The sequence below is a fragment of the Camelus ferus genome, chromosome 7 (assembly GCF_009834535.1).
Source record: "Camelus ferus isolate YT-003-E chromosome 7, BCGSAC_Cfer_1.0, whole genome shotgun sequence".
Lineage (NCBI taxonomy): Eukaryota > Metazoa > Chordata > Mammalia > Artiodactyla > Camelidae > Camelus > Camelus ferus.
The window spans coordinates 34,457,144-34,484,128 of NC_045702.1; the positions used below are offsets into that span (position 1 = coordinate 34,457,144).

At 38.9% G+C, this 26,985-nt stretch overlaps 1 protein-coding gene across 9 annotated transcripts in view; it reads left to right on the top strand.

Moving 5' to 3' along the window:
- IMMP2L (inner mitochondrial membrane peptidase subunit 2) overlaps positions 1-26,985 on the top strand; it is a 1,220,903-nt gene that overhangs the window by 766,851 nt on the left and 427,067 nt on the right. Inside the window, exon 7 of one of the 9 annotated variants that reach the window (XM_032483680.1) lies at positions 16,739-21,739. The exons of the other annotated variants lie outside the window; for them this stretch is intronic. Within the exon in view, the coding sequence (XP_032339571.1) occupies positions 16,739-16,876 (138 nt within the window). The 3' untranslated portion in view covers positions 16,877-21,739. Of the gene's footprint in view, positions 1-16,738; positions 21,740-26,985 lie in introns of those variants that run through there. 9 annotated transcript variants of the gene reach the window in all.

Here is a 26,985-nt window from a genome sequence, read left to right on the forward strand (position 1 = left end):
TATTGAACTTATCAACCATTTCTCAGGTGTATATGTATATATGTGTGTGTGTGTGTGTAACCAATATAGAGAAAAGGGATATGATTTAGAATTATTCAATCTAATGGAGCAGATAATTTGGAATATAGAAATTTTCTGTAAATAAGCCGCACCTAGTCCATAGTTAGCTCTGAGGAATTCCTTTTGTTTCGTGGTAGTCCTACCAGTATTTATCTTATTGCTGCTATATCATCTCTGACATGGATCATCTAACATTATATAAACTTCAATTTTAAATATCATCTGTTATTAACTTTTAGACAGTAACTGAAATTGAAAGACTAAATGTTATTTACTCTTAACCCTAATTTCAATCTACTGAAATTGCTGTCTCGTACAGAGCATCGCAGCTCCTGGCACTGCACTAGCATGTTTATTGATGGGATGTTGAATAACCGTCAAGAGATTTCTCTGAATTAACTACCATAATCAAAGTACAATAGCAAGACAACCATTACTCGTAGGAGCTCAAAATCTAACCAAAAAACCATGGAGGCAACAGAAGGCATAAAAAGCTAAGATGACTCCATTAACTGAATTCTCCCTAACACACAGTTAGACATATACATTCAGGAACTTAACATCAGTATTAGAATTTACATTGGGCCAATGTGCTTCCCCCTCCCAACTTTAATGAGGAATAATTGATAAATATAATTGTATATATTTAAAGTATGCAATGGGATGATTTGATATAATATATACTGTGGCATGATTACCAAGATCAAGATAATTGGCACACTATCACTTCACGTAGTCAACCCTTTCTTTGTGTGTGTGTTACTTTAAACATGACCACAGTATCATTATGTTATTGGTCATTCAAACACTATTAACAAGATGACTTCTCAAGAAGGCAACAAGATTCTTTAAACTATTGAATAGAGTTTTGCTACTTTTATTAGCTGTAAATTTCTTTTGTTTTTATTCATTTAGTAGTGAACTTGATTAAAAGTAAATAAATAGATCATAATATTTAAACTAAAAGGTTTATGATCATTCATCATAAATAGTACTGTTCCTCATCCATAATACGGCCATTTAGTAGCATTTTTGGTTCACGCAGTTTATTTCTGACCAAAGTGGTATTTAGAGTCTGAGACTGATTTAAAATTCAGCTAAAAATCTTAGAAAGCATTTTACTTACCCTTCTGAAAGCAAAATGTTTAAAGTAACAAAACACTTATTTCCATTAGAGGAGATATTTTGGTCAATCTGCTGATTTGTTTTTACATTATATATTTAGTCCATATGAGTTATGTACATACATGAAAATGTATAACCACACTGAGTGAATGTAATTTTCAGAATTTTAATAGGTTATGTCTGGTTCTTTATGTGTTCTCTAGGTTCAGTCAAAAACACTGACAACTACAGTTTTAAAGGTGATTTACAATTATTTCCTCCCCTAATCTTTCTTTGCTCTTTTCTCAGTGCTTATTATCTTTTTACAAGCTGGAAAGCAAGGTGTCTGTACTTGCACAGAAGTCTCACAAACTCTGTCCAGAGGAGGTTGTTTTGCCACTCAAGAGATGTATTGATTCTTGCATGTAGCTGACAACTTCCTAGCATTACCTTTGAAATGCAGTGTTCCCCTAGGTCTCTGTCCTTAGCACTCTTACTTTCTTCTTCTCTAGGTAAGCACATGAATTCCCATGGGTACCACTGGGTAATTCCTGAATCTCTAAATTCTCTTTCCTACCCTTGCCTGGGCTCTGGCGCAGAATTTTCAGTTTTACTCAGGACGTCTTCCCGTGACATTCAAAAGGAATCTCAGATTGATAATCCAAAACTGAATTTATCACTTCCAAACCTGCTCCTTCTCCTGTGATGCCTCTGTTGTTAATGGCATTAGCATATTTCCAGGCAGGTGAGAAATGAGCCAGCTAGACACCTTGTTCTTTTCTCAGCTCCCAGGTCTGATCAGTTGCCAAATTGTATCCAGTCTAAATCCATATGGTCTCTAGTTTTACTTAGTTTACTCAATCAGCATTTTTTGAGCTTCTTTCTACTTTCATGCCATCGATTTAGAATATGAGACAGTGCCTGCTTCAAGCATCTCATACTTATTAAGAGACAAAGAACTAAATGGACCCTCACTGTACTGCTAGTTATCACAAGGAAGCCTGGACTGCTGAGATGAGGATGAGGGCGTGGAAGCCTTCCTGGAGGCAGCAACATGTAAGCTATGTCTGGGAGGATGAAGAGAAGTTACTTGGGTAAAGAGTGAAAGAAAGCCTTTCAGGAGGCAAAAATAAACAGGCTGTGCCAATGCAAAGAGGGTGAGAGTGATTCAGGGACAAGTTGAGCGGTGCTGAGACAAAGCAGAGGCACATTTATGAAGGACCAGGTATACAGTGCAGGCAATGTGGATCTCGGTCCCAAAGGCGCCTTTCCTTCCTCTGATCTTATACACCATCATATCTCTTGGCAGCACCGTTGCAGAGAAATCTGACTGTTCTCTTGCTCTCCACGTTCTTCCTTTTCTTTTCTTTCCTTAGACTGTGGTCAGGTGGTGTCCCGTGGTACAGTGTAGAATGTGTATCTCTCCCTAATCTTTCAATGGCTGTATCACTCACCAGATTACTCATTTCCTGCAACCTCTGCTTCTAGCCCCTTATGAGAACCGTCTTCGCCTCTGAGTTGTAAGCTCCTCGATACCAGATTCTATGGCTCATCCATCTCAATACATTGAGAACACCGTGCCCTCTACTTGGCACATAGTGAGCTTTTACCTATCTATGTTGACTGAAAGGAGTGGCTTTCAGAGTCTTTCCCCACTTCTCCCTTTTTGGGCTTCTTTATGCACACCGACAGGACACAGTCTCATTGCTGTAGTAAGCCTGCCTTTCCTGTCACTGCTGGCAAGCGTTCCTTCCAGCCCAGTGACTTGTAACGCGGCCTGCTGCTGCCCGTCAGCAGCGGCTCCCAGGCAGAGTGGCATGCACATGTGCATACCCTAATGTGCAATGTGGGTTTTCTTTTTCTTTTCTGTAGAAAATGAAAGGCCTCACTTTGCAGTGGAGTAAGAGCAGATTTAGAAGGCATCCATGTGGGGCCCCATGCCAAACATGACAGTTTCCAGGACCCTACACTCTGTGTCGCTGACAGGTGTGGTGAAAAGGACTTGGAACTCGGAACCAGTGCTAAGATGAGTTCCAGCTCTAACAGCCTGTAGGCAGCACTTCTGAGCATTCTCACTTGTGGGCCTGGGGATTAGACCAAATTTCTTTTTCATACCAGTATTTTCATGGCAGTGTTTCAGTCGGGTATCTTGGTTGCAAATAACACAAACCCCTCCTGACTTTGTCTTTTTCATCCTAATTGATTTAAGCAGAAAAGATGTCATTGGAAGTTATATGGGATATCACTGAATGGATGGGATGAAAACCAGGCTTGGTAATTGGACACTTAGCAACATAAGACACCCTTATGTCACACACAGGAGCAGGGTGATGAGTTCAGCTGTTGATGTCACTGGGCACTTCCTGGCACTCACGTTGCTGCCAGTAGTTTCACTGTTATCTTTGCATCGCTCCCCCTGTGTTCATAGTCCTGGATGTGGGCATCCAGTTGGCTGAGACCAGCTACTGGCAGTGGAGAAAAGGAATATCTGGACCATCCAACCTGGGGAGTAGACAGTGGAAGAAAGTACTGCCTCTCACCAAGACGTGCACAGACGTGCAAAGGTGGTTAAGACTGGAGGTGCTCACACATGCCATGCCCACACCTATCAGGATCTCAGGGATCACTCAGATCCTGCTTCACCATGTGTGCCTTTAACACTTCAAGCACCTTGTAGATATTTCTTCCAGAGAAGACAGTTTTGCCAGGGTCTAGACCATTCTTTCAATTACCTTTTATTCTACTGTACACTTTTTTTCCTTGTCAACACAATTCTTTGGATTTTGGTAAGTTTCTGATAGAAATTTAAGAATAGCAACTACAGCTCTGACCACTGGGCTGCTGTTCTGAGATGAGGAGAAAGAGTGCAATGGATCACCAATTCTAACTCATCATTCACTTGCAGATACAGAGCAAGATTTGGGGGTCAGGAACGATCTCTGGATGCAAACAGCACAGGACAGATCTTGTCTATCAAAAACACAGTGGAAAGAAATGATATTTAGAAAAGATCACTTAAAGGGCTTTCTATCTATCCATGACACCAGGTAATCTAAGTACGTAGCGTTGGTATAAGTAAGATCTCTAGATGACATATAGGACTGCGTTACCTTACTCTATTGCAGAACAGCATCCAGCTAACTGTCAGCAAGTTGAATTGTGCTGCTGCCTTTTGGGTGGACATTGTCCATTCTGATGCTTAGGCTGTCTAGTGGTAGAGCCCAGGTGAGAAATAGCTTGTAGAAATTTCATCAGATAAAAACTTAGCTTCCCTTCAAAACTGGGAAGCTTCCTCCTCCCCTCTGGGAGCTGTGTAAGTTAGCTGTCTGGGAGCCCCAGTGAGGAAGGAAACATGCGCAGGACCAAGTGTGCTCTGCCCAGCAACGACCTTGGCCCTGGGAGTTGTCACTTTTATTTATCTTCTCTTGTTCTTAGTTGTTTATAAGCCTCCTCACTTTTTTTTTTTTTTTTTTTGAAAAAAAGGAATGAAAGAGGGATGAGAAGTAGGGAGAGATGGTTAGGTAGAGGCTGGATGCCAGATAACCACCCAAATGAACAGAGGTAACCAGGGCAGAGATGCGGCTGTACCCACCAGAGCAGCCCGGCTGGCCATGTTGCCCCAGATACCCCTGAACAAGGGAGGTCTAGTCTGTCTCAGTGGCTGTCTGCCCAGTGGCCTCACTATGGTTTAAAACAAAGTCAACAACAATGAAGACTTGTCCACCTTTTCCCCTCATGTATTTATATAAGCTGTTTTATCTCCCACATAAAAATTGCGTGTGGGACATGAGCTACCGGAGAACACAGGTGAGCAGTGAGACGTCAGTAATGCCGTCCTCCGCTGTGGCTACTGTTGATACTGTCAGTTGCTAACTATCCAAATTATATTCAAGTATTTCATCACCTGCTTAATCAAGCTGCAAAATAAGGAGTTAGACCACTTCAACTCCAGTGATCTGATTATGTAGTAAAGAGACTGGGTGCATAAACATTAATCCTGGGAAATTAATTCATGAAAATTCACTGCAGATACCCCCAGAGGCCTGTTTTGTATCTATTTTTTTTGCATAAGTTGTTGAACTAACTACTTACTGAAGGTGTCTGGGGGGGGACTAGAATGATTATGCGTGATTCTGTAGTTACCTAGAGAGCCTTGTGAAGAAGCCGTGAAGTGACCTGGAAAGGTATTCTCATTAAAGCTCAGTCTTCAACAGGAAAATTGCTTTGAAATGATTAAAGTTAAAATTGTTGGTAATGAAGGGAAACACTTGTCTTAGAATGAGGCCTTTAGGAGAGTCTCATTTGGAATCTTTTGTAAAGCAAATGGCTTTCCTTTTCCATGGCCAAATATTGGGTTGCATCAACCTGCCACATTGTCTCAAATTTTGAAATTCCGTGGAGGGCAAGGAGGATTAGGAGAAGGTTCTAGAGAAAAAACTGGCGGGGAAGTCATGGATAAAGGTCTACCCTCAGGAGGGAAGTCTCTGGCATCCTTGGAAGTCAGCTTAGATGCATTCACTCAGTGGAGCCTTTCCAAGGTGTGGTCACGGCCTCTGCTCCCAGGGCACTGGCCTCCTTCATCTGTCTACCGTGTTGGGTTGTATTTTCATAATCTGGTTAAGCATCTGTCTTTCTCATCAGATGGCGAGGTCCTAGAGGCCAGGAAATGTCTCTATTATCGTTCATACATATCCAGCATCTAGCAGGGGTCTCGTTCACCCTGGACTGAGCCCAAAACTCTGATTACACTTATCTTCTTTGGTAAATATTCGTTTTTGCAGGTATTTAAGATAGTAATATATCTAAAAACCATGCAGGGGAAATGTGTTTCAGAACTCTGACTTTTCAGAAGCTGGAAAGGTGGTATCAGTGTCTATAAACAGCATCTAAACAATACCTATAGCATATGCAACATAGCACGCCCAGCAGAGTCTGCGGCAACTTCTATAATCAAGCACGGTATTTCTGCGGCAAGTATTATAAATAGGTACGCTGCATGGGATCAGTAAAGGTTATAAATTCATAACAGTTTAGGTCAGGTCAGGTTTTGCTACCAGAGATACAGAACAGTTGAATTTTTGGAGCTCTTTGGATTTTGGAATTGCAGATAAGGTATTGTGGGCCTGTATTACATGTTGAAGAAGGAAGGCAGTCTCAGGGACGAGGACCCTTACTCTTGTCAGGTCAGGGAGGAAGAAGGGAACAGTGCTGAGTTTTTCTGGATGGTGATGTGTTCTCATAGCTGCTACTAGGGTCCCTGACGGAGGGGGCAATGGAAGTGCTTCATTCCTCACACAGAAAGCTTTCTCCTTGTACGGTCACTGCCTCTGGGCCTTTTACCTTATCTGCTGCTGCTTCTGCTCTGTTCTAACTTATTTCTCCATTTTTTCTGGAGCTTTCCTCCCCCCACCCTTTGTTCCTATATATAAATTTTTCTCTTACCAGCTTAAGTCTTAGGAGTGTTCTTTCCTTCCTTGTTTGTCTTCTGCGTTAATTTGGCACAGGACCCTCATTCCTCTCACTTACTTGACCAACCAAAGCTGTGCTGTTACTAGTGGGTTTGTCTTGGAGCAGACACCAGCCAGCGCTTGCTTCGAATGGAAGCAGCCTCCATGTGTTTTTGTTTCAGGGACTGTTTATCTGCTTAAAACTGTGTAGATAAGGGGACGTGTGTGTGGATGCTGGCCCACTGCTATGCTCTGTATGACCCTTGTCTACTGTATCAAACAACGTTGATGAAAACTGCAACTCTGTGTTAATCCATGTTTGAAAGTAAAGTAGGTAGTATCATTTCTATCCTCAGTCTCTTTGAAAAAATATCCTTCTCAATATTTTTAAAGAGTACAGTTGCTTATTTTTCCATATGATGTGTTTTTGCCTGTCTTTATTTCTAATTCTGTTTGATTCACTTAGACCATGCATCTGTTTTTGCACATATTTTTACAAGAATAAAAGACTTGTTTTGCTCTCCTAAACCTTTCTTTCCTAGTCTTCTAGGGTGTTTTTAAATACCTGCCTTTAGTGTGGTTGTTGATGTGCGATATTGATCTTACCAGAAAATGGTGGCCACAGAGGTGGGGTCAGGAAGGTGAATCTCTGCACTGTCGGGGCGTTTTTCTCTGTGGGGCAGAGCATCACCCCACCCACTATGGAAGCTGATCGTGCTCTCTCTCGTCTCTCTGAGTAATACGTTGTTCCATCCAGCACTTGACTCTGTTGTGTTTTCCTTGGCAACTCTAACCCTAAGATGTAGTGGGCGAAGTGTTGGACTTCTATTCCTGATGGCTGGCGTGGTGACCATTTGTGCTATCCTCCATTTAGCTAGAGCTCCTCCATGGGGTTAGTAAGCGGAGCACGGGGTTGAGCACCAGCGCACAGGGCTCTGCTCTGCGCTCTCCACTTGCAGCATCATGTTGAACGTGCAGTACCAAAGCAGAGACTCTGAGTGAAGTCCTGTGTTTCTCCTCAGTGGTCCACTGCGTACTTACCACTCCTGTCCCTGGGTGCAGTAGTTAGTAAGACAACAGTCTAGAAAGAGTTGGAGTACTTTGTCAGTGCAGCACTGAGAAGTGTTCCCTGGCTCACAGCGTGAGCAGACGGATGTAGGTAATGTACTCAGGGAAACCTGAATGTGTAGAAAAGGACAAGCAGCCTGAATTATGGTCAATTACTCAGTTAACCAACGGTGCCCATCCCAGGAGACTGAGGACCAGTCGTAAGTTTCTCTTCTCCATAGTATTGTTCATTTGTTTTGATGGTAAGTGGTAGTCACCAGAGGCAGTCCAAACCACTTTTCTTTGCCTGTGTAATACATTTTAAACATTCTTAAGATGCAGTAAATATAAAAATTTTAAATTAATGCATTACATGTGTTTTAAATTCTATACTGTACCTTTTAAAAATTCTTTTGAAACTGCACCAAAGAATTGTTTCAAGAACTGTATTACAGCTCTTTGGTAGGACTAGTTTATGATCAGTCTGTTGTAGCACATTGTCTGTGAGATTCTCACGTCCCTTAATATTGTGTTGTAAAGAACTAAGGATGTTTCTCTTAAGGTAAGTTAGGGAATTTCCTTGATGCCCAGATCATAAAATACAGCCTTTCTAGATTTAAGCTTTCCTCCTTAATCAGCATGCACTCTTTCAACAAATATTTATTTTTGACAAGTACTTCCTAATCTTGTATAAAACACCATGCTAATTTTTAATAGAGAAAAGGTAAGATACAGCTTCTGCTGTCAGAAATGTTAGAGACTCTAGGTTACAGACCAGGAATTGGTGAACTATGACCTTTGGGCCAAATTTAGCGTGCTGCCTATTTTTGGAACAACTCTTTGATTTGCTTATGTTTTACTTTTGGCTGCTTTGTACAATAAAGCAATGGCGGTTGAATAGTTGCAACAGAGACAATATGACCTGTAAACCTAAACGAGTTACCCCCTGGCCATTTACACGTAAGCTAGCTGATCCTTCCTATAGACTTGGAAACAAATAATTAAATAATATCATAGGAGAAGCAAGACATTAATTACAGAGGGGAGCAGCGTGAATTGAGAACCATACTTATTTCAAATCCTAGTTCTGTCATTTATTAGATCATTGTGACCTTCAGGACATGATTTAGTATTTCTAAGCTTTAGTTTTCTTTTCTACAAAAGGGAAATAATTACTATACCACAGGTTTAACTTAAGGAATAAGGGAGATACTGGTATATTCTGAATGTTTCAGGTAGACAACAGTCAATAAATGTTCCCTGTGTCAAAAGAATGGGGTCATGGATAGGTTGACTGTATGTCATGAAGCCACCTTCATTATGTCTGTTGATCCAGCATAATTATCAGTACCCCTCTTCATTCTCAAATGTCCCAATTTGGATAATAAATTACATGGTCACACTTAGAGTTTTTTAAAGTTCTATTTGTGATTATCTCATTTTAAAAGATGAGGAATCAAATTTATTTAAGAACTATACGTACTTTGATAAAATAAGAAAAATAAAAACAGTTACTTTGTATTTGTCACTGTTGACCTAACCACACAAATATTTTGGTACCCATACTATTAAATTTTGTCTGTCTAAGAAAGACACATGTATAATTACAGTATGTTTCTCATATCTGATGAAGGAGACTTAGAAGTAAATCAGTTGGTGAAAATAAAATTGGTTTTCTGATATGGCAACCTTCCAGTATGTGCCTGGTACAGAGCAGATCCTGCTGCTGAGGAAATAGAGGTAGATGTGGGGGGAGGTCAACTACAAGAGAAACGTGCCTGATGAAGGATGTGGCTGCCCCTGTGCTCACTGGGATAAGATATCAGGGCCTGAAATTGGTTTCTCCTTTAAAGAAGGCCCCTGAAGGAAGGGATCGCTGGCTGACAAGTCATGGTCCAAGATGGGTCACTACCTGGCACTCACCAGCAGATGTCTACACTTGGTTTACAGCTGTATGAGTCCCCTGGGTTCAAGGTGAGCGGTCAAGGAAAGGAGATATCCATATATATATATATGTAAATGACCAATATGTTTTAGTTAAAGATATATAACATCATCTTTCTTCCTTAACTTCTTTTCTGTGTTTTCCCCTCTGTCCTACTTCCAGACTCTCACGCTTATGCTTGCCCTTGTAAGCTCTTCTTTCAAGAGAGGGTGTCCTGAAGCCAAGAGTTGCTAGAGCATCCTGTAGGCCTGTGGAAAGGGGCTGGAGAGAAAGAGTAGCATACACCTGTGCCCCTGGCACCTGAAGCAAAGCCTGGGCCCAAGAAGGCTGTGTCTACCAGATGCCAAAATAACCTCTCAGTGGAGCCAATTCAATCAAAGACAGGCAATTCAGTGTAAATTTAGTCCCGTGTGTTTCTGTGTTTCGTTGGCATTGTGTGGACAAAACAAACCAGTTGACTGATAGCACTGATCGTATTCCAGCCAGTAATTTTGGTGTTTCCTAGAGAACAGATTTCTAAAAATAAGCAGGAATATGTAGGTGGTGTTTATGATGATCCCCTGGATGCAAAAAAATTAGAACTTTGGGCCTGAAAAATAAGAATTTGAGCTTTTTCTAACATTTGGTTTTATAAAATGTTAATACTAATATATATGTGTAGGTATCTAATTTTTATATAATTTTAAAGATATAAATACAAAGGTAGGTTCTCACATATTTTTGCTGCTGGGGTACATAATCAAATTAGTGACTACTATTCTAGAACACTGACTCCCAATCTTTCGGCAAGAGAGTTATTGTAAGAGGCTCATTAATACATGTCAATGGATCTATTTTCTCACTCAGTAGATACTAAAAATCCAATGATCTTCTAAGGGTTTATAATGTTTTTTTTTTAATATGTTTTTGTTGGTTTGTTTTAAAATTTACTGTAAAATTGAATTCCTTAAGCCTGAAAATACTGTGAATCTATTGAAGGAGATGGGAACAAAGCTTAGGGATCCTTGAGTCCCAGTAAGTTACTAGGTTGGTTGGTCAAAGTATTTAAGCTTTTGAAAAAATAGTATATGCTTAAGCATCTCTCTCTCTCTCTGTCCTTAATAACAGACTATTTTTTTTTTCTTTTTCCTCCTTCATCTTCCTTTGTTTCCCTATTTTGGGTGAATATTGGGAGATCTCAGGAACTGGCTTCCAGCACAGTGTTCCTTTTTATTTGTGTCTGTATTAGTTGCTAGGGCTGCCAGAACAAAATACCACAGACAGCATGGCTCACATACTAGAAATTTTCTCAACAGTTCTGGAGCCTAGAAGTCAGTCCACGATCATGGTGTTGGGGGGCTCATTTTCTCCCAACACCTCTCTCATGGGCGTGCAGGTGGCTGCCCTTTTGCTGTGTCCCCACACCCAGTTCTCTCTCTGTGTCTTAATCTCTCTCATATGCATACCATCAGACTGGGCTAGGGCCCCACCCTTATGGCCTCATTTTAACATAGGCCTTTAAAGAAGTGACTGTCTCCAAATACAGTCACATTCGAGGTACTGGGGGTTAGGGCTTCAACATACATGTTTTGGGGGAACACAACTCAGCCCATAATGTGCATTTCCTTTTGATTAGTCTGCTTCTTTCAGGAAAATATGTAGGACCTAGCAATATCAAGAAGTATGATTAGAGTGACGATAATCTTGATTTGTCCAGGAAAGTCCTGGATAAATTATCATCAGGACTTAATTTAAAAAGTGCCCCCATTGACTGGCTGAAGTGTCTCATCTGGATGATGAATTATATGGTGACCCCCATATAGAGGTCTGAGAGCCAGAGGGCATGTGTTAGAGCCTCGGCTCAAAGGAAAACGTGTTGGACCTAAGTTTCATCAACTGTGAAGTAGAGACGGTAACTAGTACTTGCATCAGGGTTATTGTGAGAATGAAATGAGTTAGTGTGTGTAAGTCATTTAGAACATTGCCCTGAATGTAGTTGTACTGAGTGTGGCATTGAGTAAGCAAAGCAGAGATGCCTGTCAGGTGTGATGCTTAATTTTGCGTGTCAACTTGGCCACAGATATTCAGTCAAACATTATTTTGGATGTTTCTGTGAACATGTTTTTGGATGAGACTGACATTTAGATTGGGAATAATCTGTTTTCAAAGTCCACCAATCAGTTGAAGGCCCAAAGAGAGTAAAAGGCTGACGTTCCCCAAACCAAGAAGGGATTTGTGAGCAGATTGCCTTTGAGCTTAAACTACGCCTCTTTCCTGAGTCTCCAGCCTACTAGCCTTTTGCTTCAGATTTTGGACCCAGCCAGCTCCATACTTATATGAGCTAATTAATTCCTTAAAATGAGTATCTTCCTCTCTCTATATATATATGCACACACACACCTTATTGGTTCTATTTTTCTCTGGAGGACCGTGCCACACACAGTATGTATGGACACTGAGGCTATCTTCCTGGATTTTTATGCCCTTCTAAATTCTGTGTTCTTTGCATGTTTATATACATATCAATACAAAGTAAAGATCCATGACAAGACAGCTGAGGGAATGAATAGGCACTCTATCTTAATCTCAGTCTTTAAAAAAGACTTAAATTTTGCATTCCCCTACCATGTTTTAAAATGATACTGATATTATCCATCTGTGAGAATTTTCACCATTATTTATAATTATGAAGATGAATCATGTTTTTCAGGAGGTAAGAGTGGCATCTCTAATCAATGTGTGGAATAAAAGTAGCCAGGTTTTGGTAACATGACTGTTGATTTAAAAAAAAATTGAATCCCTATGTTAAAACTGAGCTCCAGAACTAGGAAAGCAGGCAGATATATTGGCAAGAGTTCAGCCAAGTTAAGAGATTGGCAAATCAACTTTATGACGAAAGTTAAACAACTTGGAAAAGGAGATAAAGGTTTGAGAACAACTGAGTAGCAGCTATCACATCTAAAACGGGGGATTGTGGGGGGTGGGGTGCAGACCAGCTGTTCTCTAGCTCAGCTGAGCTCAGACAGGAACAAAAGTGAATTAAAAACTGCAGTGTGACAAACCATCCAGCTCTAGGCTGCGGCAGTTAATATGGTTAGACTGGGTACTTAGGCTGTCTCAGAATGCAGTCAAAAGAGTCTTTAAAGTTGGTTAGGTTTACCTTTCCTGGGTGTGAAGCTAAGTGGAAAGTTCGGGTCTAGATTTCTGGTGGGGTCAGAATCTCCTGGGTGTGGGATGGAGCTTTTTTAAAAACCTCAGGCTCCATTTCTATGAAGTGATAGGAAGTAGTTTCTAGGCTATACTGTTGAGAATAAAAGCAACGTGCAAAAGGGAATGTATAGTATCTACCTTCAGTATGAGAAAAAAGGAAAATAAGAATGTGTGTATATATGTAATATATATAAATAGATAAAACTGATTAAAAGTATGTGTATTTGTATACGTTTGTTTCTTTTCTGGGAAAAAAGGATAAACAAGAAACTAATGAATCTAGTTAACCTATTAGAGAGGGGAGGTGGCAGATGGGAGTGGAGCTTCTCTGTGTGTGTTTTTTATTAGTTTCCTGTTGTTGCCGTCATAAATTACCACAAGGTTAGTGGCTTAAGACAGCATAAATTTATTATGTTACAGTTCTGGAGATCGGGAAGTCCAACATGGGTCTCACTAGGCTAAAATTAAGGTGTCAGCAGGGATAATTGCTTCTTGCCAGCATTTAGAGGCCACCTGCATTTCTTGACGCATGACCCTGTTCTGCATCTTTAAAGCCAGCAGTGTTAATGTCTTCAAATCTCTCTCTAAATCTTACCCTTCTGCTTGGCTGGTCTACATTTAAGACCCTTGTGATCACATCTGTGTCCAGGGAAGAATATAGCACAGTCTCCTTATCTTAAGATCAACTGATCAGCAACCTTAAGTCTAGCTGTGATCTTAATTCCTCTTTTGCTCTGTAACGTTATATTCACACCTTCCATGGATCAGGATACACACTTCTTTGGATTATGTAGGGGGCATTATTCTGCCTGCTACAACTTTTAATATTTAGAACCATTTAAATGTTTATTCAAAAATAAAACAATCAGGAAGGATAACAAAAGCAAAGTCTAAAATGGAATACAAGTAGAAACAAGTGGATCTAACTATGTATCAGTTGGGAAGATAACTATATTAGGGAGAAAAAAAGTGAATTCAAATAAATTTTGAACACAAGACTCTTCCAGTACATGGCTACAGTGAGATCTATTTTAAGAACCAAAATAACTGCAAAAAAATCTTGATTCTTACTCAGTAAATTTGTTGTTGGTAGTAGTTATGGTGACTTACACTACCCTAAAATACACAAAAAATAGTTTAAACGTGCTGTTGTTGTGGGGAGACAGAGTGCTCACTGTGGAAAAAAGGAGATAAAATATAGACTATGGGAAGGTGAGGGAGAACCCTGTGGTTGGGGACATTTTAGTGTTTATCCCCTGAAATGGCATAGAAGATTGACACCTATGAGCACATCTAGTACCAGATATTGGTTTCTAAATAGCATTCCTTGGTAAAAGAAATCAAGGCTCCTTAAAGAAATGTCTAATTTCAGATGGAACAGGTATAAAGTACAAGGTAAGCCCACACCACCTAGTGGTACCAAAAAATTAGGAAGTGATCGAAGATTCATGGAAGCATGTCCAAAATCACTGGCCAACTGTAGGCCACTCAAGAATAAAAAAAAAACAAAAAGATATTATGATTTTGAATTTAAAAAGGGGCTTTTCCCCTCCAACTTCAAATGCCTCTATTTTAACATAAAAGATTCCTTTTTAAAGAGAAGAATGGAAATTAATAAAAAAAAATAGTAAATTTAGAAAATCTCTTTTGTAATCCTCAGTGGAATAATTGTTTCAGGCAGAATAATCAAAGAATGTTAAAATTATTTTAGATACTTTAGAAACCAGCCTCCTTCAAAGAGCAGCGAGATGATATGTTGACATACAGGATATTTACGTATTTCAAAATATCACCCCACTTAGCTGGAATCTAAGCAGGAGGGGAAGAATCAGTCAATTACAGATGGGGGACATTCTGATTAAACTAAATGTAAACTGAAGCAAAATAATGACAATTATGATGTCATTTGTAACCCTCAATCAAGAATTTAAAAATAGCTATGAAAGACATTATAAAAGAAAAATTTGAATATGGGCTATATATTAAATAATATATCAGTATTAAATACCTTGCATATAATGTGTTCATGCAGGAAAGTGTTCTTAGGAGATGCATGATGTCAGCAACTTTCAAATGGTTCAGGAGAAAGTCTTTGTATACAGATATATATACACACATACGAGAGAGGAATGAATGCAGTAAAACATAAATAAGTGGTGAATTTTGGTGAATAGAGATGTTACTTTAAAAATCAAACCTACAGAAAATTTGAAAATGTTATATAAAAAAAGTTGAAGAAAAATTCCTTTATTGGGCCCATGGGCTTCTTTTGTTTATATTTGAAGTTGTGATGAATGTTTTCTTACCTTTTTTTTTTTTTTTTTTTAATGTGTTTCTGGTTGTCTATTTGGAAGTCTCTCCCTTGACATCCAGCTCTGAATCTCTGGGCAATGTGATTTTTCAAATTCAAAAGCTAATAAACAGAACTTCAGTGAAAGCAATGTCATGTGTTCATCTCTAGGGCATTCTAATTTATAAGAAGAACATTTGAAAATAAAGTGGATGCCTAGTATCTGATTTATGGATGGCACTCAAATATGCGCTAAGCATGAGTGTGTTTTGTAACCTTTTACATACCATTGAAATGCTGCCTGACAGTGCCAAAAGACCCAGAGTTCTAGGCTCTTTTTCAGACCTGTGCAGGGTAGAATCTGAGGATAGAACTTGGATCTGCGTTTTAAACAGGTTTGCCACAGCTGATGTCCCTAGGGAGCCTTAAGACATTTTTAAGAGACTCCCTCCCTCTCAGGACTCAGCCTTACTTCCTCCAGGAAAAATTCCCTCCCTTTGCCTCTTTTTCCATCCTGGTACATCGTTTACCATCTGCCATGATCTTTCTGTAGATTTGCCTCCACTTATGAGGCGGTTATGTCCTGATAAGATACTTTCAACCTTCAATGGGTTTAAGTAAAAAATGTATTTAATAAACTTAACCTACCAAACAATGGCTTCACTTAGCCTACTTTGAATGTGCTCAGAACACTTAACATTAGCCTACAGTTGGGCCAAATCATCGAACGCAAAAAGCCTATTTTATAATAAAGTACAAAATATCTCCTGTAACTTACTGAATACTGTACTGAAAGTGAGAAACAGAACGGTTGCAAGCGTTACCAGTTGCTTACCTTTGTGACTGTCTGGCTCGAAGGCACTGCCCAGCATCATGAGAAAGTGTCAGTATCGTACCATGTATCGCTGACCTGGGAAAAGATCAAAATTCAGAATTAGAAGTATGGGTTCTACTGAATGTGATGGTGTGAAAGCAACATGCAAAGTCAGAAAGTCGTTAACATTGAGCCATTATGAGATGAGGACCATCAATTCTTTTCCCTTCGTTCCCGTCCCACCTTTCTCCTGGTTTTCCACCTCTCTCTGCGAGCACTAGATCCACGCTGCTTCAGTGTTCTCCGTGGGTGGAGGCACACCACCCAATCTCACACCTAACCCCTGCTGCTCATCCAGCAGGTGGGACAATACTTTTGGCAAGATACAGATTTTTAAAATGTCTCTCTGAGATAGTGGGAGTTCTGTAGGAAATCCTGAGAATATAAGCCAGATTTATGCTTCCGGGGTATACACAAGCAGGCTGCTGAGGATAATGGTTAAGTTTGCAGACCCTGGATTTGGACTAGTCAGCCCTGAAGCCAGCCTCTACTGCGTGGTAGCTGTATTGACTTTTGACAAGTTCTTTAACCTCCATGAACATAGTTCTAGCTTATGAAAAAAGGAGATGGGATCAGTACCTACCTCAAATGGGTGTGAGTATTAAAGGCATGTACATGTACGAAGCCCACAGAAAAATGCCACTGGCTGTTTACTTCCTTCATCATCATCATCTTTCCTTGGACTATCAGACCGGCATCAAATTCTGTTTTCGAGATAGCAATCATGATCCTTCATAAAAAGAATGTCTTTCTCGCTTTCTTTCTGTCTCTCGTGGGTTCAGGTTTCCCTGGGGCTCCTGCATGCTCATGCTACACACATCCTGTGGCCTCCAGAGCGCTGGCAGAAGTTGGAATCTGTCCTTCCTCCAGAGCGCTTGCCAGTTCAGAGTGAAGAGGAATGCCTGCGTGGATCCCCCTGAGCTGCTGGCGCGGGGAGGCCACCACCACCTCCCGTCACAGCAAGAGGGATGGAGAAGAGAAATATCCAAAAGGGCAAAGCTTCCCACAAGATGATGGTGTGCAAGGAACATTTCTATCACGTGAAGATGATCTGTAATATTAGAGAAGGAGTTTTAAACTATTAAACAGTATTAAATAGCATCTGCTTTTGTGTTAAATTGTAATACCCTATAGTTTAATGCTTTAAAAATTGCAAGCCTTTGGCAATAAGAAGATTTTATTCCCATATGTCTGACAGGGGATAAATTTTGGATTATTTTTTATACATACTTTTTCTGTTGGTTGTTAAGCTTTGACTTTGGTGCTTGCTGGTGGAAGACTATGAAGATTACTCTTGAGATGGAACATGAAGAAACATTATACACATAGTGATAGGAATTATATTTTGGAATATATATGGTTGACAGCATCTACAGTGCAATGACTACCAGTGAGGAAGAACAGTAAACTGATGTAAAAAGAAAACACTGATTTGCTCAAATACTGTTTTGGGTGTTTATCCTTTAACCTTTAATAATTACAAAAAAGGAATATAGTCTCTATTTTGGAAGTAAGGAATTAAATTAGTGGAGAACCAATTCTAGCAATACTTCCATACAATCAAATCTTTCTTATTGGTCCTTTTTTAATCCCAAATTTCTTAATACTCTCATGTCTGTTCACATTGATGAGTAAACCCATTTATTAATAATATGCAGTCACTATTTGGGGGGAAAAAAAAATCACTCCAGATCAGTCAAGTTTGATTCCCCACCCCCCAATGATTTTTCAGTGCTCCTGTTAGTAATACTGAAATCACCAATTGAAAAGTGGGGTAATACATATTAGACTTTATAATTGTATAGCTAGGGTGGGAAATTATCTGCATGCAAGTTGATATTTATGAAGCTTTTCTTTTTTCCCTCCCACTGGTTGGAGTTTGGCACTTATGAAAAACTACGTCTCTAGATCAATCTCCTCTGTATGGCTGGTCTCATTTTCTTCTGTTTCATCAGGAGATAAGATCCCAGATGAGGACTAGCCATCTTGCAAATGTGTATGCAACCTCATTATTTGCTGATGGGAACAGAAAGAGCAACAACAACAAAAAATGCATATCAAGAGCATATGTTACTAATAATAACTCATTAGCACCTTAATAGCTAGTTCAACAAACATCAGTGCATGCTTATGTACTAAGGTTGGTCAAAATTATTATTTTTAAGAGATCTGCTTAATATCTTTTGATGGATCTATATTATCCTTATCAGTTCTTCAATTCCATTTCCCTTTCCTCCCCAACTTGAACTTCACACTCTGACTTTTAACTGCTGATTACCAAATACTCCTTGCTATTTCAAGACTTGTAATTTTTTTCCCTTGGCAAAGTGCATCCTCTAGGATTACATGTAAAATATTGAGAGCATAAAGGTTTTAACCCTTTAGTTACTGGAATATAGGAAAGTCTAGGGACTATGGAAGAGGGGGGTTAGGGTGATGATGAGGGGAAGAGAGTAGAGAGGAAATGAAGGGGTATGTGGAGTAGCTGCTAGTTACTCTGGTGTGGAAGAATTTGGTATTTTAACAGTTTGGCAGAATGGCTATCAGCCTTGCTACCTTATTGACGATCTGTGTCTTCCTGCTCTAACTATTAATTCAAGATTGTGAATCTTCAGATAGGAGACAAATGCTCCTTCTATTTAATTTTGTATTCTCTAGCCATCTAGCACATCACCAGCGGAGTTAATACTTGATGCTTGTTGAACAATGCAGCTCATAACTTACCTTCTCAAAGATGCAACTCCAGGCTGAGTTTTTATCTGTGTTACCTAGTATGCACTTTCATGAGAGTATCAATCACTCTCAGTATTAACCAATGAAGGAAAGAGTCCTTAACTGTCTTCCACTCCCAGGGCACAGCAAGAGGCAACAGACTCAAGAGCCTGGTCTTTCTGTGAAGAGGACTTGCAGCTTATATTCATAGCTTTGACGTGAGGCGCAGGCTTCTAATTAAACACACATCTCAGGGCTGACTGTAACCCTTTCAGAGACCTGGGAGGGCAGGCATTATCTTTGCACTCTCCCTCTGCCATGTTCCAGCACACCAGCGAAAATTTTTACACATGTTTGGTGCTCCGGTTTTTGTGGCTGCCACCCATGGGACACCCTTTGATCACCTGGCTCTGGTGGCCAGCTGGACTAGCATTCCACCATCCCATGGACTGTTAAAAATTGGGGCCACAGTTCTGGGCTGCACTGTGCCCATCCCTAGTGGCAGCACACTGAAGCATACTCTCAGTCTTTCTGTGAAAAAGGCCCATTTCCTTGGAGCTTTGGTCTAATGGGAAGGGTTCTGGTTTGGCACATATCTAGGGGCTACTGAGGTAAGGACACCAGGGATGGGGGTCAGTGGATGCCATCCTCATGCTCTCCCTCTGCCTCACTCCAGGTTGCCAGCGTCTCCCAGAAAAGAGCTTGTATACTTGTCTGGCACCCTGATTTTTGTGACTGCCACCTAGGAGACTCCTCCAGATTGTCTGACTCTGGTGGACAATGAGATTTACATTTGTGATCCCACCAGAATATAAGTATTTACATACTTTAAAAGCTGCTGCCTGAGGGCCTGGCTTCCAAACCACTGGAATCTAGGTGCTGACTGAGATCCTCCCCTCCACTGACAGGTCTTGGCATACTCTCAACTACTAGGAGCCACTAAAAATCAAGTAGGCTGCTTGGACAATTGCAAAGGTTTGAAAGACAATCAAGAACTAAGGCAGAGTACAACAATAGGTTCATCTCCTATGTGAGGCCACTCCTTTAAGACTGGAGAGGGGGTGGTTTTATTTAATGCATGGAAACTAACGTAGAGAGTCAAGGAAAATGAAGAAACAGGAATATTCCAAATAAAAGAATAACAAACCTCAGAAAATGTCATTAATGAAACAGGGATAAAGGATTTATCTGATAAAATAGGATCAAAATAATGGTCATAGAGATGCTCACTGAATTCAGGAAAAGAATGAATTGAACACAGTAAGAACTTCAGTAAAGAGCTAGAAACTGTAACAAACTATCAAAAAATCACAGCTGAAGAGTAAAAATCAAAACAAAACAAACAAAATAATGCTAGAGGTATTCAACAAGGCTAGAGGAGGCAGAGAAAAGGATCAATGAAATTGAAGACAGGGTAGTGAAACTCACACAATCAGAGCACCAAAAAGGATAAAGCTTTTTTAAAAACTGAAGATAGTTTTAGGGATTCAAGGGACAAGATGAAGCAGACCAACATTTGCACTACAGGGATCTCAGAAGAAGAGAGAAAGTAGCAGAAAACTCATTTGAATAAATAATGGCTGAAAGCTTTCTTAACCTGGGGAAGGAAACAGACATCCAGATCCAGGAAACCCAAAAAGTTCCAAAGGAGATAAGCCTGAAGAGACCCACACCAAAACATGTTATAATTAAAATGTCACAAGTTAAAGACAAGAAAAGAATCTTAAAAGCAGCAAGAGAAAAACAACTTGTTATGTACAAGGGAACTCTCCGTAAGATTGTCAGCAGATTTTTCAGCAGAAACTTTGTAGGCTAGAAGGAAGTGACACACCAAACAAACAAAAGATAAAGGAGTTCATTGTCACTAAATCAGCCTTACAAGAAATGTTGAAGGGACTACTTTAAGCTGGAGTGGTGCTAATGAGTAACAGGAAAACATCAAAGTATAAATCTCATGGATAAAGTTAAATACATAGTAAAATACAGAATAAACTAATGTTGTAAAGGTGATGGATGACTCACTTATAAAGCTAGTAAGAGGTTAAAAGACAATGATAATAAAGTTATTTTATGTTTTATAGTTACAATAATTAGCCAAAGGATACACAAGATAAAAAGATGTAAATGTAACATCAAAACCATAAAATATGGTGGGAGGAGACTAAAAATACAAAGCTGTAGATTGCACTCAAACTTAAGTTATCAATTTAAAGTAGATTGTTACAAATTGTTATATGTAAGCCTTATGTTAACCACAAAGCAAAAACCTAGCTACACACACACATATATATAAATATATAAAAGTAAGAAGCTAAGCATACCACTACAGAAAATACTGAGTTGCAAAAGAAGAAAGGAACAGAGGAACTAGGAAACATCCAGGAAGCAAACAAAATATCAATAACTACACACCTATTAATAATTATGTTAAATGCAAATGGACTAAATTCTCCAAGCAAAAGACATAGAGTGGCTGAATGGATTTAAAAAAGAAAATGACCCTATCTCTAGGCTGCCTACAAAACTGTCAATTCAGATATAAGGATACACACAGACTGAAAGTGAAGGGATGGAAAAAAGCTATCCCATGCAAATAGAAACCAAGAGAAATCTGGAGTTTCAATACTTAATGTCAGACAAAATGGACTTTAAAGCAAAGACTGTAATAAGAGGCAAAGAGAGCATTACATAATAAATAATAAAATAAAATCATAAATGAGAGAGAAGATGTTACAACTGATACCACAGAAATACAAAATATCATAAGGTACTAATATGACCACTTATATGCCCAAAATTGGACAACCTAGAAGAAATGGATAAACTGCCAGAAACATCCAACCTACCAAGAATGAATCACGAAGAAATAGAAAATCTGAGCAGACCAATTACTTGTGAGAAGATTGAATCAGTAATGAAAAACTACAAACAAAAGTTCAGGACCAGATGGCCTCACTGATGAACTGTACCTAGCACTTAAAGAGAAATTAATACCAACTTTGTCAAACTCTTTTAAAAAATAGGAAAGGGGGGAACACTTCCAAATTCATTTTACAAGGCCAAACATTACCCTAAGGCCAAAACCAGACAAGGATGCCACAAGAAAAGAAAATTACAGGTGAATATTTTTGAAGAATATAAATGCAAATCATCACAAAATTATTAAGAAACTGAGCTCATTAATACATTAAAAGGATCATACACCATTATCAAGTGGGATTTATCCCAGGGATGCTAGGATCTGCAAATCAATGTGATACACCACATTAACAAACTGAACAATGAAAATCATATGATCATCTCAATAGATGAAAAAGCATTTGACAAAATTCAACATCCATTTATGATGAAAATTCTTAACATACAGCAAACATACCTCAACATAATAAAGGTCATTTTATTACAAGCCTACAGCTCATACTCAATGCTAAAAAGCTGAAAGCCTTTCCTCTATGATCAGGAGTAACAAGGATGCCCATTCTCACCACTTTTATTCAATATAGTATTGGAAGTTCTAGCCACAGCTATCAGGCAAGAAAAATAAATAGAAGGCATCCAAATAGGGAAAAAAGAAGTAAAAATGTCACTATTTGCAGATGACATAATACTATATGTAGAAAACCCTGAAGATGTTACCAAAAAACTATCACAACTAATCAGCAAATTCATTAAAGTTGCAGGATACAAAATCAATATACAAAATATTTTGCATTTCTACCCACTAACAAACTATCAGAAACAGAAATTAAGGAAACCGTCCCCTTTACAATTGCATCAAGGAGTAAAATACCTGGGAATTTATTTAACCGAGGAGGTGAAAGACCTGTACACTGAAAACCATAAGACACTGATGGGAGAAACCGATGAAGATACAAATAAATGGAAAGATACCCCATGTCCACGCACTGGGCTACTGATACTGCTGAAATGTCTCTATGACCCAAAGCAATCTACAGACTTAATGCAACCCCTATGAAATTACTCATGACATTTTTCACAGAACTAGAACAGATAATCCTAAACTTTAGACTCCAAATAGCCAAAATAATCTTGAGAAAAAATAACAGAGCTGGAGGTATCACGCTTCCTGACTTTACAGTCAACTACAAAGCCACAGTTGTCAAAACAATGTGATACTTGCACAAAAACATATATAGACCAATGCAACAGAGCAGAGAGCCCAGAAATAAACCTATGGTCAATTAATATTTGAGAAAGGAAGCAAGAATATACACTGGAGAACAGTCTCTTCAATAAGTGTTGCTGGGACAACTGGACAGCTATGTGTAGAAGAGCAAGACTAAACATTTCCTTGATCAAAATTTCAATGGCATTTTTCACAGAAATAAATCAAATGACCCTAAAATTTATATGGAACTACAAAAGACCCTGGATATGCAAAAGCCATCTTGAAAAATGTACAAAGCTGTAGACATCATCCTCCCTAATTTCATACTATATTTGAAAACAATACTAATCAAAACAGAATGGTACTGGCATAAAAACAGACACACAGCTCAAGGGAACAGAACAGACAGCCCAGAAATAACCTCCTGCATATACAATTAGTTTATGACAAAGGAGCCAAGACTATACAATAGGGAAAGGATAATCTTTTCAACTAAACAGTGTTGGAAAAACTGGATGGCCACATGCAGAAGAACAAAACTGGACCACCATCTTACACCATACACAAAAATTACCTCAAAATGGATTAAAGGCTTGAATGTAATACCTCAAACCATTAAACTACTAGGAGAAAACATACCCAATGGAATTTTATTCAGCCATTAAAAAGGAGATCTTACCATTTGTGACACCATAAATGGACCTTGAGGGCTATTTATGCTATGTGAAATAAGTCAGATAGAGAAAGACAGTAAGTCAGAGAAAGACAAATATATGATTTCACTTATATGTGGACCCCCCCCCCCAAAAAAAAGGTTATAGATACAGAGAACAGATTGGTAGTTGCCAGAGATTGGGAGCAAAATGTGTGAAGGGGGTCAAAAGGTACAGATTTCCATTATAAGCTAAGTAAGTCATGGGGATGTGATGTATAGCATGGTGACTATGGTTAATGATACTATATTGCATTTGTGAAAGCTGCTTCAGAAAATGTATCTTAAAAGTTCTTATCACAAGAAAAAAATTATAACTACCTGTGGTGATGGATGTTAATTAGACTTATTGTGGTAATTGTTTTATAATACATAGAAATACTGCATAATCATGTTGCATACCTGAAACTAATGTTATATGTCAATTGTACCTCAATAAAAAGAGAATTTGGAGACATCCATGTCTCCAATTTGGATTTTGATTTCTTGATATCTTATAATTTCTCTCCTCTCTTGCTAAATCCAAGAAGTATGTGATCCAAGCTACACATTTCTTAAAGAGTTGCCTTCCCACACTGCCAGTTTTCCTCCTCAAACACGTAAGAATAAACCTCTAAAATTTTATATTTTAAAAGTCAGAAATCTCTTGAGCATCTCTCTTATACACAACTTCTCATAATACTATAACAGAGGCCTCCAGCAGTTCACCAAGATCATTTTCCTCTTTTAGCTAGAAATACCATTAAGTTATGTTTTCCAGGTCCCCTTGCAGTTAGTTTTGACCATGTTCCTGAGTTCTTGCCAACTCAAGATTATGATTAAAAACTATTAATGTGTCTGACACATAAAACCTCTCAGGGGCTCCTCCAGGCTCTTCCCATGTCTTCCAGTGGGATGCTCATGCTTATAAGGCCATGTGGATCCCTGAGTGACCATCTGAAAAAGAGACAACCCAACTTACCCAATGTTTCCAACACAATGGAAACATTTTCCCAGGACTATTAAGTGAACAAGAAACAAATTTCTGTTGTGTAATGTTGATGTCTCTCTTAATTAATGTAGATTAATTCATAGATACTCTTGTAGAAAAGGATTCCTAGTATAGTTTAAAGGGCTGTCTGTGGGTGAGCTCTTCTTTGGGTCAAGACTATCATGTCTGTCTTTCAGAAGTTAAGGTCTCTTTGCCAAATTTGGTAACAAACTTTATAGGCATTTCAACCTTAAAATTGGCTGATTTTTAATTTTTGATCTTCAAATATGCAAGACACTATTATGAACAATTTGGATATGCAGAACATTGGAAACTTTCACTTGACGGGGCAAAATGGGAAGGGTATTAAATTCACCTGGAAAAATATATCAAATTCAGGAGGAATTCAGAGCCTATATTAAAAAGTTCACATTACAACAGAGATTCAGTTTAGGTTTTTATATTAGTTTGACCTCACTCACATTTATGTTGAAGCTACAGTAATTTTCTCACTACTTGCTATACCTTAAATCACAAGATTAGCAAGTCTTTATTCAGTCCTATTAAGAGGGGGTACCTAGTCCCCAGCTGCAAAGAGTCTACCTTCACCCATTAGGTGGAATTACACACAAAGAACCCAAGGACCCTAAGGAGAGAGATCATCTCCAAACATAGCATGCAGGGCTGCCAGTAAGTGAGGTCCCACTGACATTCTCCAACCCAGGTCTGGAGTTTTACTCTTTTCAGACTTCTCACAAAATATATATTCTCCTTTTTTTTTTTTCGGTGAAACTTTGCTTCTCTGAGGCCAAAGAGGAGAATGGGAGCTCTAAGCATACATATTTCCCCCTCAGATCCTCCTAACCCCACTCCTGCTTTCTGCAAGAATACAATCCTTCTCACCAATTTTCTCATATTGCTGCAGTCCCTGTAAAAGCTCTGCTCTCTCTGGGTGCTGTCATAGATAAAAATGTCACCCAGACTCAAAAGCACAGCATGTCTCTATCCCTTTCCCACTGTATTTATCTAATTCATCTATTCACCTTCTTTAAAGACTAATTCATATCTTCTCCTCTCAGAAAGCTTTTCCACCTTCTTCTAATGCTCTCCCTGAAATAATGACTTTGCTTCCAATTTAATGAGAACATATAAGGCATAAGAAGAGGACTTCAGTGGTCTGCCATAACCATGTCTAACAGCTTATCTGTACCTCTATCCACGTTCTCTGGTTCCTGACTGTTCTGATGGATAAACTAATTAAAATGCACCTTTCCATTTCAGAAAATTGAATCCAAGACTGGGAAGATAAATTTGAAATTGTATTCAGACTGCAGCACAAGTGACTTGAAAAAACTGTATATGTAAAAATTCTCTTATGTCCACTGTATACTAGATCCAAGCCCTTTCTCCCAGTCAAGGACATTATGCTAGTACATTACCAATTTTCCCTTTCTCCCCATCATTCCCATCAGCATCTAAATATGCTGTAATTTCTCCCACCTGACAACTCTTTCCCTTGACACACGTCCCCTTGTATTCTCGACACTCTCTTGGCTCTCTTCTCCCTTTATAAAGCAATCCCCAAAAGCGTTGTCCACACTATCTCTAGTTCCTCCCTCTATTCCCTTTGAAACCAAATCCTTTCAAGCTTTGGCCCCCACCACTCAGCTGGAACTTTCTGTGTCAAGGCCACTAACGCCCTCCAATGTGCCCTGAGTCAATACCCAGCCTTCATCATCTGACATTGCTTTCCACTCCCTCTCTTAGGTATTTTATTCACGTGCCTACTGAGGAGTAACTATTTCTTGGTGTCCCTCTAGTTCGCTAACAATTCCTACTCGCCTTGCTCTGAGCCCTGGAGGCATCTGAGATTCACAACTGGAAAAATAATGCATTACATACATTGTCTCCCATTCCATTGATTGCTTTTTCATTTTGTTGATTGTTTCCTGTGCTGTGCAGAAACTTTAGTTCGATTCACAGCCACATGTTTTAGCTTGATTATGGTAATCATTTCACAATGTACATCAAATCATCACATTGTACACCTTAAGTATATATAATTTTTGTTTGTCAATCATACCTTAATGAAGCTGAAAAAAATGAAGAGGAAAATATAGCTTTCACTTTTCTAAACTAGAGATGAGAATAAAAATCACCTGAAAAATATTCTCAAATCTTATTTCCAGAGAAAAGATCATTCCAAAAATATTTGTTGAGTAAAGAAAGCTGAATTTCCCATTACATTTTTATTTTAATTAAACGTAAAGCACCAATCCCTTTTTTAGTAAGGTATCTTTTTTGAATAAAAAAGAAATGAGCCTAATTCTATACCCACTCCCACCCCCACCAACCATCAACATAATGACAGTGGTGATAGATGGGCTGTGGCTATGTAGGAGGAAGTAATTATTTTTAGGAAATACATGCAGAAGTGTATCAGGTTAAACTGTTCTACAAAAATGTTTAAATTGTTGAATATAAATGAAAAGTGTCCATTGCATCA